Source organism: Xiphophorus couchianus, chromosome 23 (assembly GCF_001444195.1).
Source record: "Xiphophorus couchianus chromosome 23, X_couchianus-1.0, whole genome shotgun sequence".
In the NCBI taxonomy this organism is placed as follows: domain Eukaryota; kingdom Metazoa; phylum Chordata; class Actinopteri; order Cyprinodontiformes; family Poeciliidae; genus Xiphophorus; species Xiphophorus couchianus.
The window spans coordinates 11,021,418-11,034,268 of record NC_040250.1 but is presented as its reverse complement, the minus strand read 5'-3'; the positions used below and the strand labels follow the sequence as shown (position 1 = coordinate 11,034,268).

The window sequence follows — 12,851 nt, the reverse complement described above, 5'->3', positions numbered from 1 at the left end:
TACCCAAAATAAATGAAAATAAACAATTTACGAACTATTAAATAATAAATGAACTCGATTTCTTGTACTTTTAACCCAAATTAAAAGTAATTTTAAAATCAACATTTCTCTTGTTTTTAATAAATGTATTATTAGATCAACAATTACTAACTCCAATATTTATATTTTAGCCTCCTTAGCCTTAAATGAATATTTTAGACAGGGGTACACTTTAATGTAAGTAAGAGTGTCAGTGGCAGAATAGTTTTAGCTAATGGGTGTTATTCTTATTGATATAAATAATTCATACTTTTTTTCTATATACTATTTTGGTTTTCCACCAAGCAACTGTACAGCAGTCTTGGAAGAAACTTTCAACGCTTAGTTTAACGAGAAGTTTATTTGTTTACTCTGTCAGTGCAGCAGGTGAAATCAAGAATGACTTCCTTTTTTACATCAAAATAAGAATCTCAAATGCAGCTTCAACTGGGTGTCAAGCTGAGAGCACATACCTTGATATCTGGGGCTCACAATAATTTGCACTTTATAAGACAAAGATGACATCTAACAACATGTCACAAGACAGATTTCTCTTTGGTGTGAAATATTAATGTTGTGAGACGTTATGCCACTAAATTTCTCTATACCCTTAGTAAATATGATATTTTCCAGCCTACAAGTCACACCTTTTTCATAGTTTGGCTGGTCATGGGACTTCTTGCTAAATTTATCTTAATCAGTCTCCTTCAAACACCTTTGCAGCAATACTTCTACATCTAAATTCTTATGTCAGACTGATAGATGTATCATTAACATTTTCAAAATAGTTCAAGAGCACCATTTGTTCACCCTAAAGGATCATTTTATAAAGCTGCATCCAAGCCTTTTGACATTTGTGTTTAACTAAGTATGAGGAAAGACACTGAGGTGGCTTTGAGGGTATTTACTGTCTGTGAGTATCTGCTATTGTCATGTTAATATGATCGGACGCCTCTTAGCCTCAAAGAAGGATTATTTTGTACGATTCAGCTGAATTTACGTTTCTATAAGAGAGACGAGAGCAGAATCTGAGGATTACTAAACTGCATCAAAAAAATCAATGTGAGGAAACTCATGGCTACATCAGCACTTAGACTCTGCACTCGGAAGCAGCAAAGCACATGCGTTTGCATTCTCCACAAAGGAAGGATGTATTTAAGAGGCGTATTTGGCCTTTTGTTTGCTGTTTGCGGTGCCACTGTATATGTTTAGAGTTGCTTTAATAGGAAAGATGGCCTTCACTTAAATAACCAACACTGCAGAAATTTCCGCAGACATGGATAAAATCAGAGACAACCATACTCAGCTGCAAAAGCACTCCAGACTTTTATACCTTATGCATAGTGTCAGTGTGGAAAACAAGCTTTAACCTCCAATTCACAAAAGGATGCAGCTATAGCAATTAAAAGATCCTTTTTAAAAACAAAATTAAATGAACAGACAGAAGCTTTATGTGATATTATCAGAAATGTTCCTGTGTAACTGGAACACTGTCTTTGTCATCATGTTTTCATTTAGATGCCCAATCTGTTCATCACAGAGATTTTACTGCTTTCTCAACTCTGTAGCGCACAAGTGACACAAACCGGTCAGGTCTCTGACAGCAGTGATGTGTCGCTTACTCATCATCACTTTGAACTCATTGAAACTTGAAAGGTGAGTCAGGGGAAATTGCGTAATGCAACAGAGGTTTGAATCAATATTTGCGTCTCGGATTGGCACAATTTTTGGAACCTGTTGTAGCTGAACTGTTGGTGGAAAAATGTAAAATCTCCCGGGGGGGGGGCAACAAATATCTCAACAGATGGTGAGATTGTGTAATTTGGACTCAGTGCCTGCTCACAGATGCATTTGGAGTTTGGACAAAGGGGGGGAAGAATGCCTTGCATGAATAGCTGTCTGTTTCCTCCACTAATTTTTACTGAAAGTAGATGGTTAAGAGCTCGACAAGGCTTAAGTAAATTGACTTTTTCAAATCAGATCAACTTAGCCCTGGATCACCAACTCCATTCTCTTCTGTTCACGTTCTTCACAAGGGAGTTTAAAAAGGGGAGCAAGGAGCACAATGACATACATGTTCTGCCTGAATTTAAGAGTGCACACAACTAGCTTTTTAAGTTGTAACATTTATCTTTTTACTAATATTAATAAACTTTGTTTTTCTCTTTAAACTTTTGTCTCTGTTTCTCCATCCATCCATCCATCCATCTTCTTCCGCTTATCCGAGGTCGGGTCGCGGGGGTAGCAGCTTCAGAAGGGAGGCCCAGACTTCCCTCTCCCCGGCCACTTCTTCCAGCTCTTCCGGGGGAATCCCGAGGCGTTCCCAGGCCAGCCGAGAGACATAGTCTCTCCAGCGTGTCCTGGGTCTTCCCCGGGGCCTCCTCCCGGTGGGACGTGCCCGGAACACCTCACCAGGGAGGCGTCCAGGAGGCATCCTGACCAGATGCCCAAGCCACCTCAACTGGCTCCTCTCGATGTGAAGGAGCAGCGGCTCTACTCTGAGTCCCTCCCGGATGACTGAGCTTCTCACCCTATCTCTAAGGGAGAGCCCAGCCACCCTACGGAGAAAACCCATTTCGGCCGCTTGTATCCGCGATCTCGTTCTTTCGGTCATGACCCAAAGCTCATGACCATAGATGAGGGTGGGAACGTAGATCGACCGGTAAATCGAGAGCTTCGCTTTTTGGCTCAGCTCTCTCTTCACCACGACGGACCGGTACAGCGCCCGCTTGACAGCAGACGCTGCGCCAATCCGCCTGTCGATCTCCCGCTCCCTTCTTCCCCCATTCGTGAACAAGATCCCGAGATACTTAAACTCCTCCACTTGGGGCAGGACACCCCCCCTGACCCGGAGAAGGCACTCTACCCTTTTCCGGCTCAAGACCATGGCCTCGGATTTGGAGGCATTGATCCCCATCCCGGCCGCTTCACACTCGGCTGCGAACCGCTCCAGCGAGAGCTGCAGATCACGATCTGATGAAGCCAAAAGGACCACATCGTCTGCGAAAAGCAGAGATGAGATCCTAAGGCCACCAAATCGGATCCCCTCAACACCTTGGCTGCGCCTAGAAATTCTGTCCATAAAAGTGATGAACAGAATCGGTGACAAAGGGCAGCCCTGGCGGAGTCCAACTCTCACCGGAAACGAGCCCGACTTACTGCCGGCAATGCGGACCAGACTCTGACACCGGTCATACAGGGACCTGACAGCCCGTATCAAAGGGCCCGGTACCCCATACTCCCGGAGAACCCCCCACAGGGCTCCCCGAGGGACACGGTCGAACGCCTTCTCCAAGTCCACAAAACACATGTAGACTGGTTGGGCGAACTCCCATGCACCCTCCAGGACCCTGCCGAGGGTGTAGAGCTGGTCCAGTGTTCCACGACCAGGACGAAAACCACACTGCTCTTCCTGAGTCCGAGGTTCGACTATCCGACGGACCCTCCTCTCCAGGACCCCTGAATAGACCTTGCCAGGGAGGCTTAAGAGTGCGACCCCTCTATAATTGGAGCACACCCTCCGGTCCCCCTTTTTGAACAGGGGGACCACCACCCCAGTCTGCCAATCCAGGGGAACTGCCCCCGATGTCCATGCGATATTGCAGAGTCGCGTCAACCAACACAACCCTACAATATCCAGAGCCTTAAGGAACTCCGGGCGGATCTCATCCACCCCCGGGGCCTTGCCACCGAGGAGCTTTTTAACCACCTCGGCGACCTCGCCCCCAAAGATTGGAGAGCCCAACCCAGAGTCCCCAGGCTCCGCTTCCTCAGTGGAAGGCATGTTGGTGGGATTGAGGAGGTCTTCGAAGTACTCTGCCCACCGACCCACAACGTCCCGAGTAGAGGTCAGCAGCACACCATCCCCACTATAAACAGTGTTTGTGCTGCACCGCTTCCCCCCCCTGAGACGCCGGATGGTGAACCAGAATCGCCTCGAAGCCGTGCGGAAGTCTTTCTCCATGGCCTCTCCAAACTCCTCCCACGTCCGAGTTTTTGCCTCAGCAACCGCCCGAGCCGCATGCCGCTTCGCCCGCCGGTACCCATCAGCTGCTTCCGGAGTCCCACAGGCCAAAAAGGCCCGATAGGACTCCTTCTTCAGCCTGACGGCATCCCTCACCGAAGGTGTCCACCAACGGGTTCGAGGGTTGCCGCCGCGACAGGCACCGACAACCTTGCGGCCACAGCTCCGATCGGCCGCCTCGACAATGGAGGCACGGAACACGGTCCACTCAGACTCCATGTCCCCCACCTCCCCCGGGACGTGTTCGAAGTTTTGCCGGAGATGGGAGTTAAAGCTCCGTCTCACAGGGGATTCTGCCAGACGTTCCCAGCAGACCCTCACAACACGTTTGGGCCTGCCAGGTCTGACCGGCTTTCGCCCCCACCACCGGAGCCAACTCACCACCAGGTAGTGGTCAGTGGACAGCTCCGCACCTCTCTTCACCCGAGTGTCCAAGACATACGGCCGCAGATCCGATGAAACGATGACAAAGTCGATCATCGAACTGCGGCCTAGGGTGTCCTGGTGCCAAGTGCACATATGGACACCCTTATGCTTGAACATGGTGTTCGTTATGGACAATCCATGGCGAGCACAGAAGTCCAGCAACAGAACACCGCTCGAGTTCAGGTCGGGCGGGCCGTTCCTCCCAACCACGCCCCTCCAGGTCTCACTGTCGTTGCCCACGTGAGCGTTGAAGTCCCCCAGCAGAACAAGGGAGTCCCCAGGAGGAGCACTCTCCAGTACCCCCTCTAAGGACTCCAAAAAGGGTGGGTAATCTGAACTGTCGTTCGGCCCGTAAGCACAAACGACAGTCAGAACCCGTCCCCCCACCCGTAGGCGGAGGGATGCTACCCTCTCGCTCACCGGGGTGAACCCCAACGTACAGGCGCCGAGATGGGGAGCAACAAGTATGCCCACTCCTGCCCGACGTCTCTCTCCCTGGGCAACTCCAGAGTGGAAGTATGTCCAGCCCCTCTCAAGGAGACTGGTTCCAGAACCAGAGCCATGCGTCGAGGTGAGACCGACTATTTCTAGCCGGAACCTCTCGACCTCACGCACTAGCTCCGGCTCCTTCCCCACCAGAGAGGTGACATTCCACGTCCCAAGAGCCAGTTTCTGCAACCGAGGATCGGACCGCCAGGGTCCCCTCCCTTGGCCGCCACCCATCACACAGTGCACCCGACCCCTTTGGCCCCTCCCACGGGTGGTGGGCCCATGGGAGGGGGGGCCCATGTTTCCTCTTCGGGCTGAGCCCGGCCGGGCTCCATGGGTAAAAGCCCAGCCACCAGACGCTCGCCATCGTGCCCCCCCTCTAGGCCTGGCTCCAGAGTGGGGCCCCGGTGACCCGCGTCCGGGCGAGGGAACACCAAGTCCAATGTTTTTACTCATCATTGGGGTCTTCAGGCTGCACTTTGTCTGGTCCCTCACCTAGGACCTGTCTGCCTTGGGTGACCCTACCAGGGGCATGAAGCCCCAGACAGCATAGCTCCTAGGATCATTGGGGCACTCAAACCCCTCCACCACGATAAGGTGGCAGCCCATGGAGGAGGTCTCTGTTTCTGGCAACCCCCATTCCAGGATAACATATTGGGGTCAAAAATAAGGAGAATTATAAGATTTATGAAATTATGAAAAAACTATTTTTTGTAGCCTGTTAACCACAGTGGCCAAAACTCTGCAAGCAAAAAGTAGTTGTGGACTGGATTTTATTGTTTATTAAAGCAACAATTACATTGTGAACCTTTGGTGTTTATCTGATCAGCACTAAAACAATATTTTAATGGAACAAAGTACAAATATTTTTGTAGAAAAGGGAGTAAGTCACATGAACTGAAAATAATATAGCACATATTTGCCTTGTTAAAAAACATATCTACAGTTTTTGATTTTGGGAGGTTTAATGGGTTTTTTTTCTTGTCAGTCTGGAAAAAGTTTTTAATCTTCTCTCTGTGATATGAACAGGATGTGGGATCACTCTTTGTTCAAAAATGCTTGCTGTGTTTACCCAAAAATAACTGTGAACAAAAGTCACTGGATGTTTATGACATAATTTACTAAGAAATTAAATGAAAGCAACAACAAAGAAGGATGGCAGAAGAAACAATCTTTCTTACATTTGTAACATTTATTTTGAAAAGTAAATTTGTCAGTGACAATCTAACTTTGTGCCTGTCTGTATCAACAAATTGTGTTACCTGATTAAATTTGTTTACAAAATTCATTCAAGAGCCTCAAGATGAAGTGCTTGACTTGGACTGCAGACCCCAGTTTCAAACAAGCCTTTAATTTCTTAAATCCAGCCAAGTCCAACCCTGGAAAAATGGAAGTAAAAAATAAAAGTTAATAGGTATGACCTTTGCATCTATTCTGTGTTAACTTTTTTCTCATATTTGAGAAAGGTGTAATAAAAATAAATGTGGGATAATATTTTACCAAAGTGGACTGTCATTCCCACTGCTACCATTTAAATTTCCTCCCTACCAACACTCCCTCATCGACTTACCCAGAGTAAATAAATGTTTAATAGTTAACTTGTTGGCTGTCTCTTTAAAATTTTTGAATAACATTATGCAAGTGTGTTATGGTAAATGAAAATATATCTATTAAAGTACCGGTAATCTGTTTTCCTACTGGCCCTAGTTGATACCTATTAGCTGTCAAAAGTGTGTCAGAATGTTTCTAAAAAAAAGCATCTGACAAATTAAAATATTGAATCATGCTGTTGTTAGTGATGAAAAAAAAATCTGTATTAAATGCAGTTTTAGGTGGATTCATTTTCCTCTTTGTCAGATTTGCTGTGTTTTTTGGCGTGGCAGACTGAGACAAAGTGTTCTTTGTTTTTCTTGGCTCTGACAGTTTTCCCCTATAATAGTTTGTAGATGATGTCAGACCTCAGAGATTGATATGTTTTGTGCCCTATGAACTGCTGGACAAGACATGAGTTATTGTAAGATACCGTGGTGTACATATGTCCTTTGTTTTGTTGCCACAGTTACATGTTTCAGATTAACACACAAGTGGTATTATCAGACAAAGATAAGCTGAGTAAATGTAAATACACTGCAGTTTTTAAGAACAAAGATTTTTTTAAAAACAACAAAAAAAACTATCTATCACCTGTCAAACCCAGGCCCACGGTTACTGCGAAACGTGCAGAATCAAGAAATAGTTTAATCAGACAAGCAGATTTCAAAAAGGTACACAGCATGCCCTATTCTAAATCTAATTACGAAAAGATGAGCAAAAAAGTTTCTAACATCAAGAAAAGGGTTACAAAGCTAGACTCCTGCAAATCAGATCCAACGAAGAAACAAGAAAGAGAAAATTACGATTTGGTATGGCAATATGGCAATATGACATTGAATAAGCTGATGATTTGTTGTGTATTTTTGTGTATTTGAGATATGTCTGTTACAGCCTTCGAACTGAGCAGCTACATTTCTGTTAATGTGAATAGTGATGTGAACTACTCACATTTATTATTGAGTGAATGAAATGAAAAACTAAAATCAAAGTTTTTGCTGAAGCTTGATTACAGGTGAAAGCAGAAATCACTTTTATTTTTTTACTCTAAAGCCTGGTTGGTGTTGATAGCTTTTCCTACCTCTAATAAATGCGATGACATCATTAGAAAACATCATTAGCTTTTGACTGAAATTAAAATATATTAATTTGAAATATTTATGTGCTACACAAAATATGTAAAGTGGAAATAAAGTTTTGTTTTGTTTAATTTTATTTTTTTACACAACATTGTATATAGATGCCAGGTATTAATGTTTATACAAAAACCCATGCTACAAGCACCACAACTATTATTAGAGGTCCCCCTCTGAGGGGCCCCTTGCTAAACTTCCTGGAAGCGCCTCTGCTTTCTCACATACCAGCGGCGTGATCCTGTTTAATACCTCCCGACATTTCCACAGCGTGTGTCGGAAGGGGGAGTGGTCCCGAGGGCGTAGTGTAGGCGTGGGCTTGCTGACAGTTTCTGAGAGTGAAAAACCGGGGAGGACCGTCTGAAGCTGAGCAGACAGAGCGGACGCGCTCCGGTGAAGTTCTGTCCAGATCGGAGTTTTCTCTCTGTGCGCGCTGGAGGTTCAGCGGAACGGAGCTGGATCGTAAAACCTCGGTTCTGCCAGCAGAGAGACTCAAACTGAAGGAAATGAGATCTTTGTCGATTGGAGGATTATAGTCTGAAAGGTAAAGGAGGATTTGTAGATCGGTGCGTTAAAACGTGATGGGGAAGATAAAGCGTGCGTCCTTTATTGTTGTAGTAAAAATGTGATTTCTATTCTAATTGCTGCGTGATATATTTCCACCAACCTGCTTCTGTTATTGGCCTCTTAATTTATATGTTGTTGATGTATTATCAGCATTCTTTATTTTATCTGTAGGGACTATATAACAATAATAGACACTTGGATAAAATGGGATTTAGTATCCCTTCATAGTTGGCATAATATTGAGGTAGACTGTAGTTGTAAAGAACAGAGAATCCTTGTTAAACATTCATCATTATGGAATTAAGGTCTACTCACTTCCTTGAACATGTGGACTTTGAGGCTATAAGGGTTTTCTAATGCATGCCCACCTGCTGTGCTCTAAATCCAGCTGTTTCCTTCCAGTTGCTGCTGCAGGAGGAGAACAACAACCTTTCCTTCACTCAGACCTTTGTCTTCAGGCTGCTGCTCTTTCAATGTGGCATACAGTTTTGCTCCATTCGCCAGGCTGAAATCTTCCAGGGTCAGGACCTCTGTCATGGCAGCCCTGCTCCTCGGGCTGCTGCTGTTCGCTATGCAGTCCCCTCCGCTCCCGTCCAGGCCCCTGGCGGACGGGGGGTCATCTTCGCCCCCCACGTCCTCACCGGCCGCCGACAACGGCACCACCAGCCACCCCAATGGGACCCTGCAGCAGCTTCCTCAGATCATAATCATCGGCGTGAGGAAGGGGGGCACGAGGGCTCTGATCGAGATGCTCAGTTTGCACAGCGCCGTGGTGGCGGCTCAGAATGAAGTTCACTTTTTCGACTGGGAGAGTCACTTTCAAAAAGGCTTGCCCTGGTACCTCAGTCAGATGCCTTACGCCTTCCCCGAACAGCTGACGGTGGAAAAGACGCCAGCCTACTTCACTTCTGCCAAGGTCCCTAAACGCATCTATCAGATGAACCCCAACATCAAGCTGCTGCTCATCCTCAGAGACCCAACGGAGCGGGTGCTCTCGGACTACACCCAGGTCTTCTACAACCGCCTCCAGAAGCACAAGCGCTACCAGCCCATCGAATCGGTGCTGGTGAAGGACGGAGAGATCAACCTGGGGTACAAGGCTCTGAATCGCAGCCTGTACTATGTTCACATGCAGAACTGGCTGCAGTACTTCCCCCTGGAGAGCATCCTCGTTGTGGACGGGGACAGACTAATCAAGGACCCCTTACCCGAGATGAAAAAAGTGGAAAGATTCCTAAAGCTGGAGCCGCAGATAAACGCTTCAAATTTTTACTTCAACAAAACAAAAGGATTCTACTGTTTGAGGGATCACGGGCGAGAGCGGTGTTTGCACGACTCGAAGGGCAGAGCACACCCTCATGTAGCTCCTGCCATCCTGCAGAAACTCTACAAGTTCTTCCACCAACCTAACAAAAAGTTCTTTGAGCTGGTGGGAAGAACATTTAACTGGAAATAAATGTTTGAGTTTGTGCATAATGAGCTCACTAACAACATAAATGAAGGGACAAAAGCTAATGTAAATTTAAACAAAATTTTATTTTTTTACTAGTATATTTGTTACGGGGGCAGTCTGGGTCAATCCACCCCCTCGCCTGCTCATACTTTAACTTTGTACCCAGATGTTGCCATTCGGTTTGTTCCGTTTTCCGTTTTGAACCTGTAAACAAACCAGTTCATACAGATGTGCTTTATCTTTTGCTGTAGTTAGACAATTTCATTAATAAGGGAGATAAGGCAATTCATTTATCTGTATATTATTATCCATTAACTTAAAATTACCACCATCTCCACTGATTGTGGCTATAAACTCCTGTAAAACACGACAAGCCCAATGAAACCAAAATATCTTTGAGTAGTGACCTGCTAGTGAAAATTCTTCATTATAGTTTTGAAACAAAATTACTTAACAGTAGACTGTGGTTGGAATATAAAAGTGGGTATAAATGGATGTTGGCTTGGTGTGAAACGTCCTGCAGTCAGCTCTGTTTTGTTTCCCCCTAAACATTATGTATGAAATGGCCAACAGTGAGGTGAAAATCAGGGCAGACTGCTGGTTTTCTTTTCCAAACACCCATTTCATTGACACCCTGTGCTGTGAGGAATGTGGACCAGCTTCAGCTCAGCTCGTATCAGCAGACTCGTTTTACACGGTGCCAGTAATGTTACATAAAGATATGCACTGAGCAGCTTCTTATTGTCAGACGTTTTTCTTTCGCATTATCTGAGAATGCATTGTTCAGATCTAACTGTATTTCAGGCTCTGAAGGAATTTGTTGCTGCTATATTTTTTTAGAGGCACACACACTAAATATTGAACAATAATTTGTTCTTTTTGTGATCAGTTTCTTTTTTGTTTGCAAGAGCCAGTCATGTAAACATGGAACCCAGATATTGCTCATCAATAACTCAACTGTAAATATTTTTTATAAAACTGAGAAGTTAACACTATAATAAAGATGTTATTTTATTTTTTACATGTCTACTGCTCTCTCTTTCTTTTTTTCTTCTTTTTTACATATTTTTACGCTGTGCAGTTTATCTTTGCTTGTTTGCTTGTATAATGACTCGGGTCATTATTTCTCCACCTGGTGACTTGCATAACAGCTGTATCTTCCGTGTTTTAGTCGGCCTCTCATGCGTTTAGGAAACTATGCATTAACTTTTATAGTTCAGATAATGAGTTATCTTGGATTTCCAGTTTGGCCGCCTGCTATCAGAAGAGCTACATTTGGATTTTAGTGCGTGTTTAATAAGCTGTTGTCTGATGCTTCATTAGCTGTTTTCAGAGCAGGTTCTTTACACAACTTAATTATCTGCTATTATAGCATGTGAGAATTAAGTGTGGGGGACAGAGGTGAAGTAAAATTTGAGCACAATCTGAACCAAAAAAAAAAGAATCAAAGGAGAAGTTGTTTATGCCCAAGGGTGCAATCATCTTACTTAGTTTTTAAGAGAGGCAAAGCATTATTTATTCAAATCACATCCGCAAACATTAAAACCTCAGCTCCAAAAAGGTTTTGTGATATTTGGATGTGGCCCGGATGCACTCAGAGGCATGCCAGGACTTCAGACAGGACTCTAAGCTTGCTGCTCCTTAAATCCACACCACAACAAGAATTTCTTTTCTTTTCCTTTTGCCCTCAGAGATTGCAAATTATATCTTCCTGCTCTCTCTGCACTTTGCATGTGTTCACTTTGGAGAGATTATTGAGTAACCCAATCAGAGAGGCTTTGGAGTAAAACCCGTTTTGCTGCAGGCATAAAGGAAAGAGGCGGAGAAGGTAAACAGAGATCTTGAGGGGCCAGGGTTGATCTTAGATTATCAAGGATCTCTAAAATGTGCGTCATCTGGCCTGCATGGGGAAAACAACAAAATGAACATTATTTATTTTCAAGATGGGGTCATTGCTGGTAGCTACATCTGGAGGAATGTACTGGAATTCAGCTGCTTTTGAAAAGTAAGACACAAAACAGTAGCAATGTCACCTTCCCCTAGGTCAAAGTAAGACTGATGAAATATCCAGATAAATTAATTTTCCCTCCACACTACAGCCTGCAATAACTACCATTTAGGAAGAAGATGAATAAATTGCATGCATGCTAATCTTCAACTGTCTGCCTAAAAAGATGTTTATGTTCTCACTCAAACTAGAGGGAGCACATCACCCAAGTTTTAAAGTCCTTACACTTGCTTGCTGTAGCTCAAAGAATAGGCTTTAAAATACTTTTGTTAGTTTATAAATCACCAAACAACCTGGAGTAATTGTATCAGCCTTCCAAACCATTGGTCTGGTCTGATTGTTCAGCTCTACTCTGTATCGCCAGAATCAAAACCAGCATTCAGTTTTTATGTTCCTCTACTAGAACAAACTTCAAGAAAATTTCAAAACTGCTGAAACACTGAGATCTTTTAAATCAATTCTAAAACCCAATAGTTTAAAGTTGTCTTTGATTAACAGCAACCAGAACATCTTTAGTTTCAGTCAAGATTTCAACTTTTCATTAATTAACTTGATTTTGCCATTGCAATGTAATGTTTAATATTTATTTATTGAGTTATGTTTTATGTTTTTATTTTGAAATAAACATCACTAGTATCTGGTTCTGCTAATGTATTAAGGAAGCTCAAATTGTTTTCATAGCCTTTAGTTAATCTGTATTGTTTGCTCTGGTGTTGCTCTTTGTTTTCTTCACAATAATCAATAGGTTCATTATGATCAGGTCAGCCTGTTGACCGATCAACTCAATGATACTATGGTCATTAAAATTGGTGTTTTTGATATTGTGTGCAGGCACCGAATCCTGTTGGAAAATGAAATTAGCATTTTTATAAAGCTTGCCATTTTAGTGCCCTAAGATAGATGACTGTATCACTTTAAAATTGAGAAAACACAGTGGACCAACACCAGCAGTGTCCCCAAGTCATGACTAACTGTGAAAACCTCTCAACTGACCTCAAACAACTTGGATTTGTGCTTCTTTGTTCTTCCCACAGACTAATCAATGTTGATTTTCAAATGAAATATAAAAGTTCCTACCATCTGTAAAGAGGCCTTTGGACCACTGAGCTGCAATCCAGACTAATTTCTCATTTGTGTAAGAGA

At 43.9% G+C, this 12,851-nt stretch overlaps 1 protein-coding gene across 2 annotated transcripts; it reads left to right on the top strand.

Moving 5' to 3' along the window:
• The first annotated feature begins 8,019 nt into the window (after window positions 1-8,019).
• Window positions 8,020-10,721, top strand: hs3st1 (heparan sulfate (glucosamine) 3-O-sulfotransferase 1). Of its 2 annotated transcripts, none has more exons than XM_028009581.1 (2): window positions 8,020-8,224; window positions 8,650-10,721. In XM_028009581.1, the coding sequence occupies exon 2, from the start codon at window positions 8,783-8,785 to the stop codon at window positions 9,701-9,703; it is 921 nt and encodes a 306-aa protein (XP_027865382.1). In that variant the 5' UTR covers window positions 8,020-8,224; window positions 8,650-8,782; the 3' UTR covers window positions 9,704-10,721. The 2 variants fall into 2 exon arrangements, with proteins under 2 accessions (XP_027865382.1, XP_027865383.1); XM_028009582.1 differs by having other exon boundaries at window positions 8,636-10,721.
• Window positions 10,722-12,851: the final 2,130 nt, after the last annotated feature.

Coding starts and splice junctions, on each gene's coding strand:
- hs3st1 (XM_028009581.1), top strand. CDS start 8,783: ATGGCAGCCCTGCTCCTCGGGCTGCTGCTGTTCGCTATGCAGTCCCCT.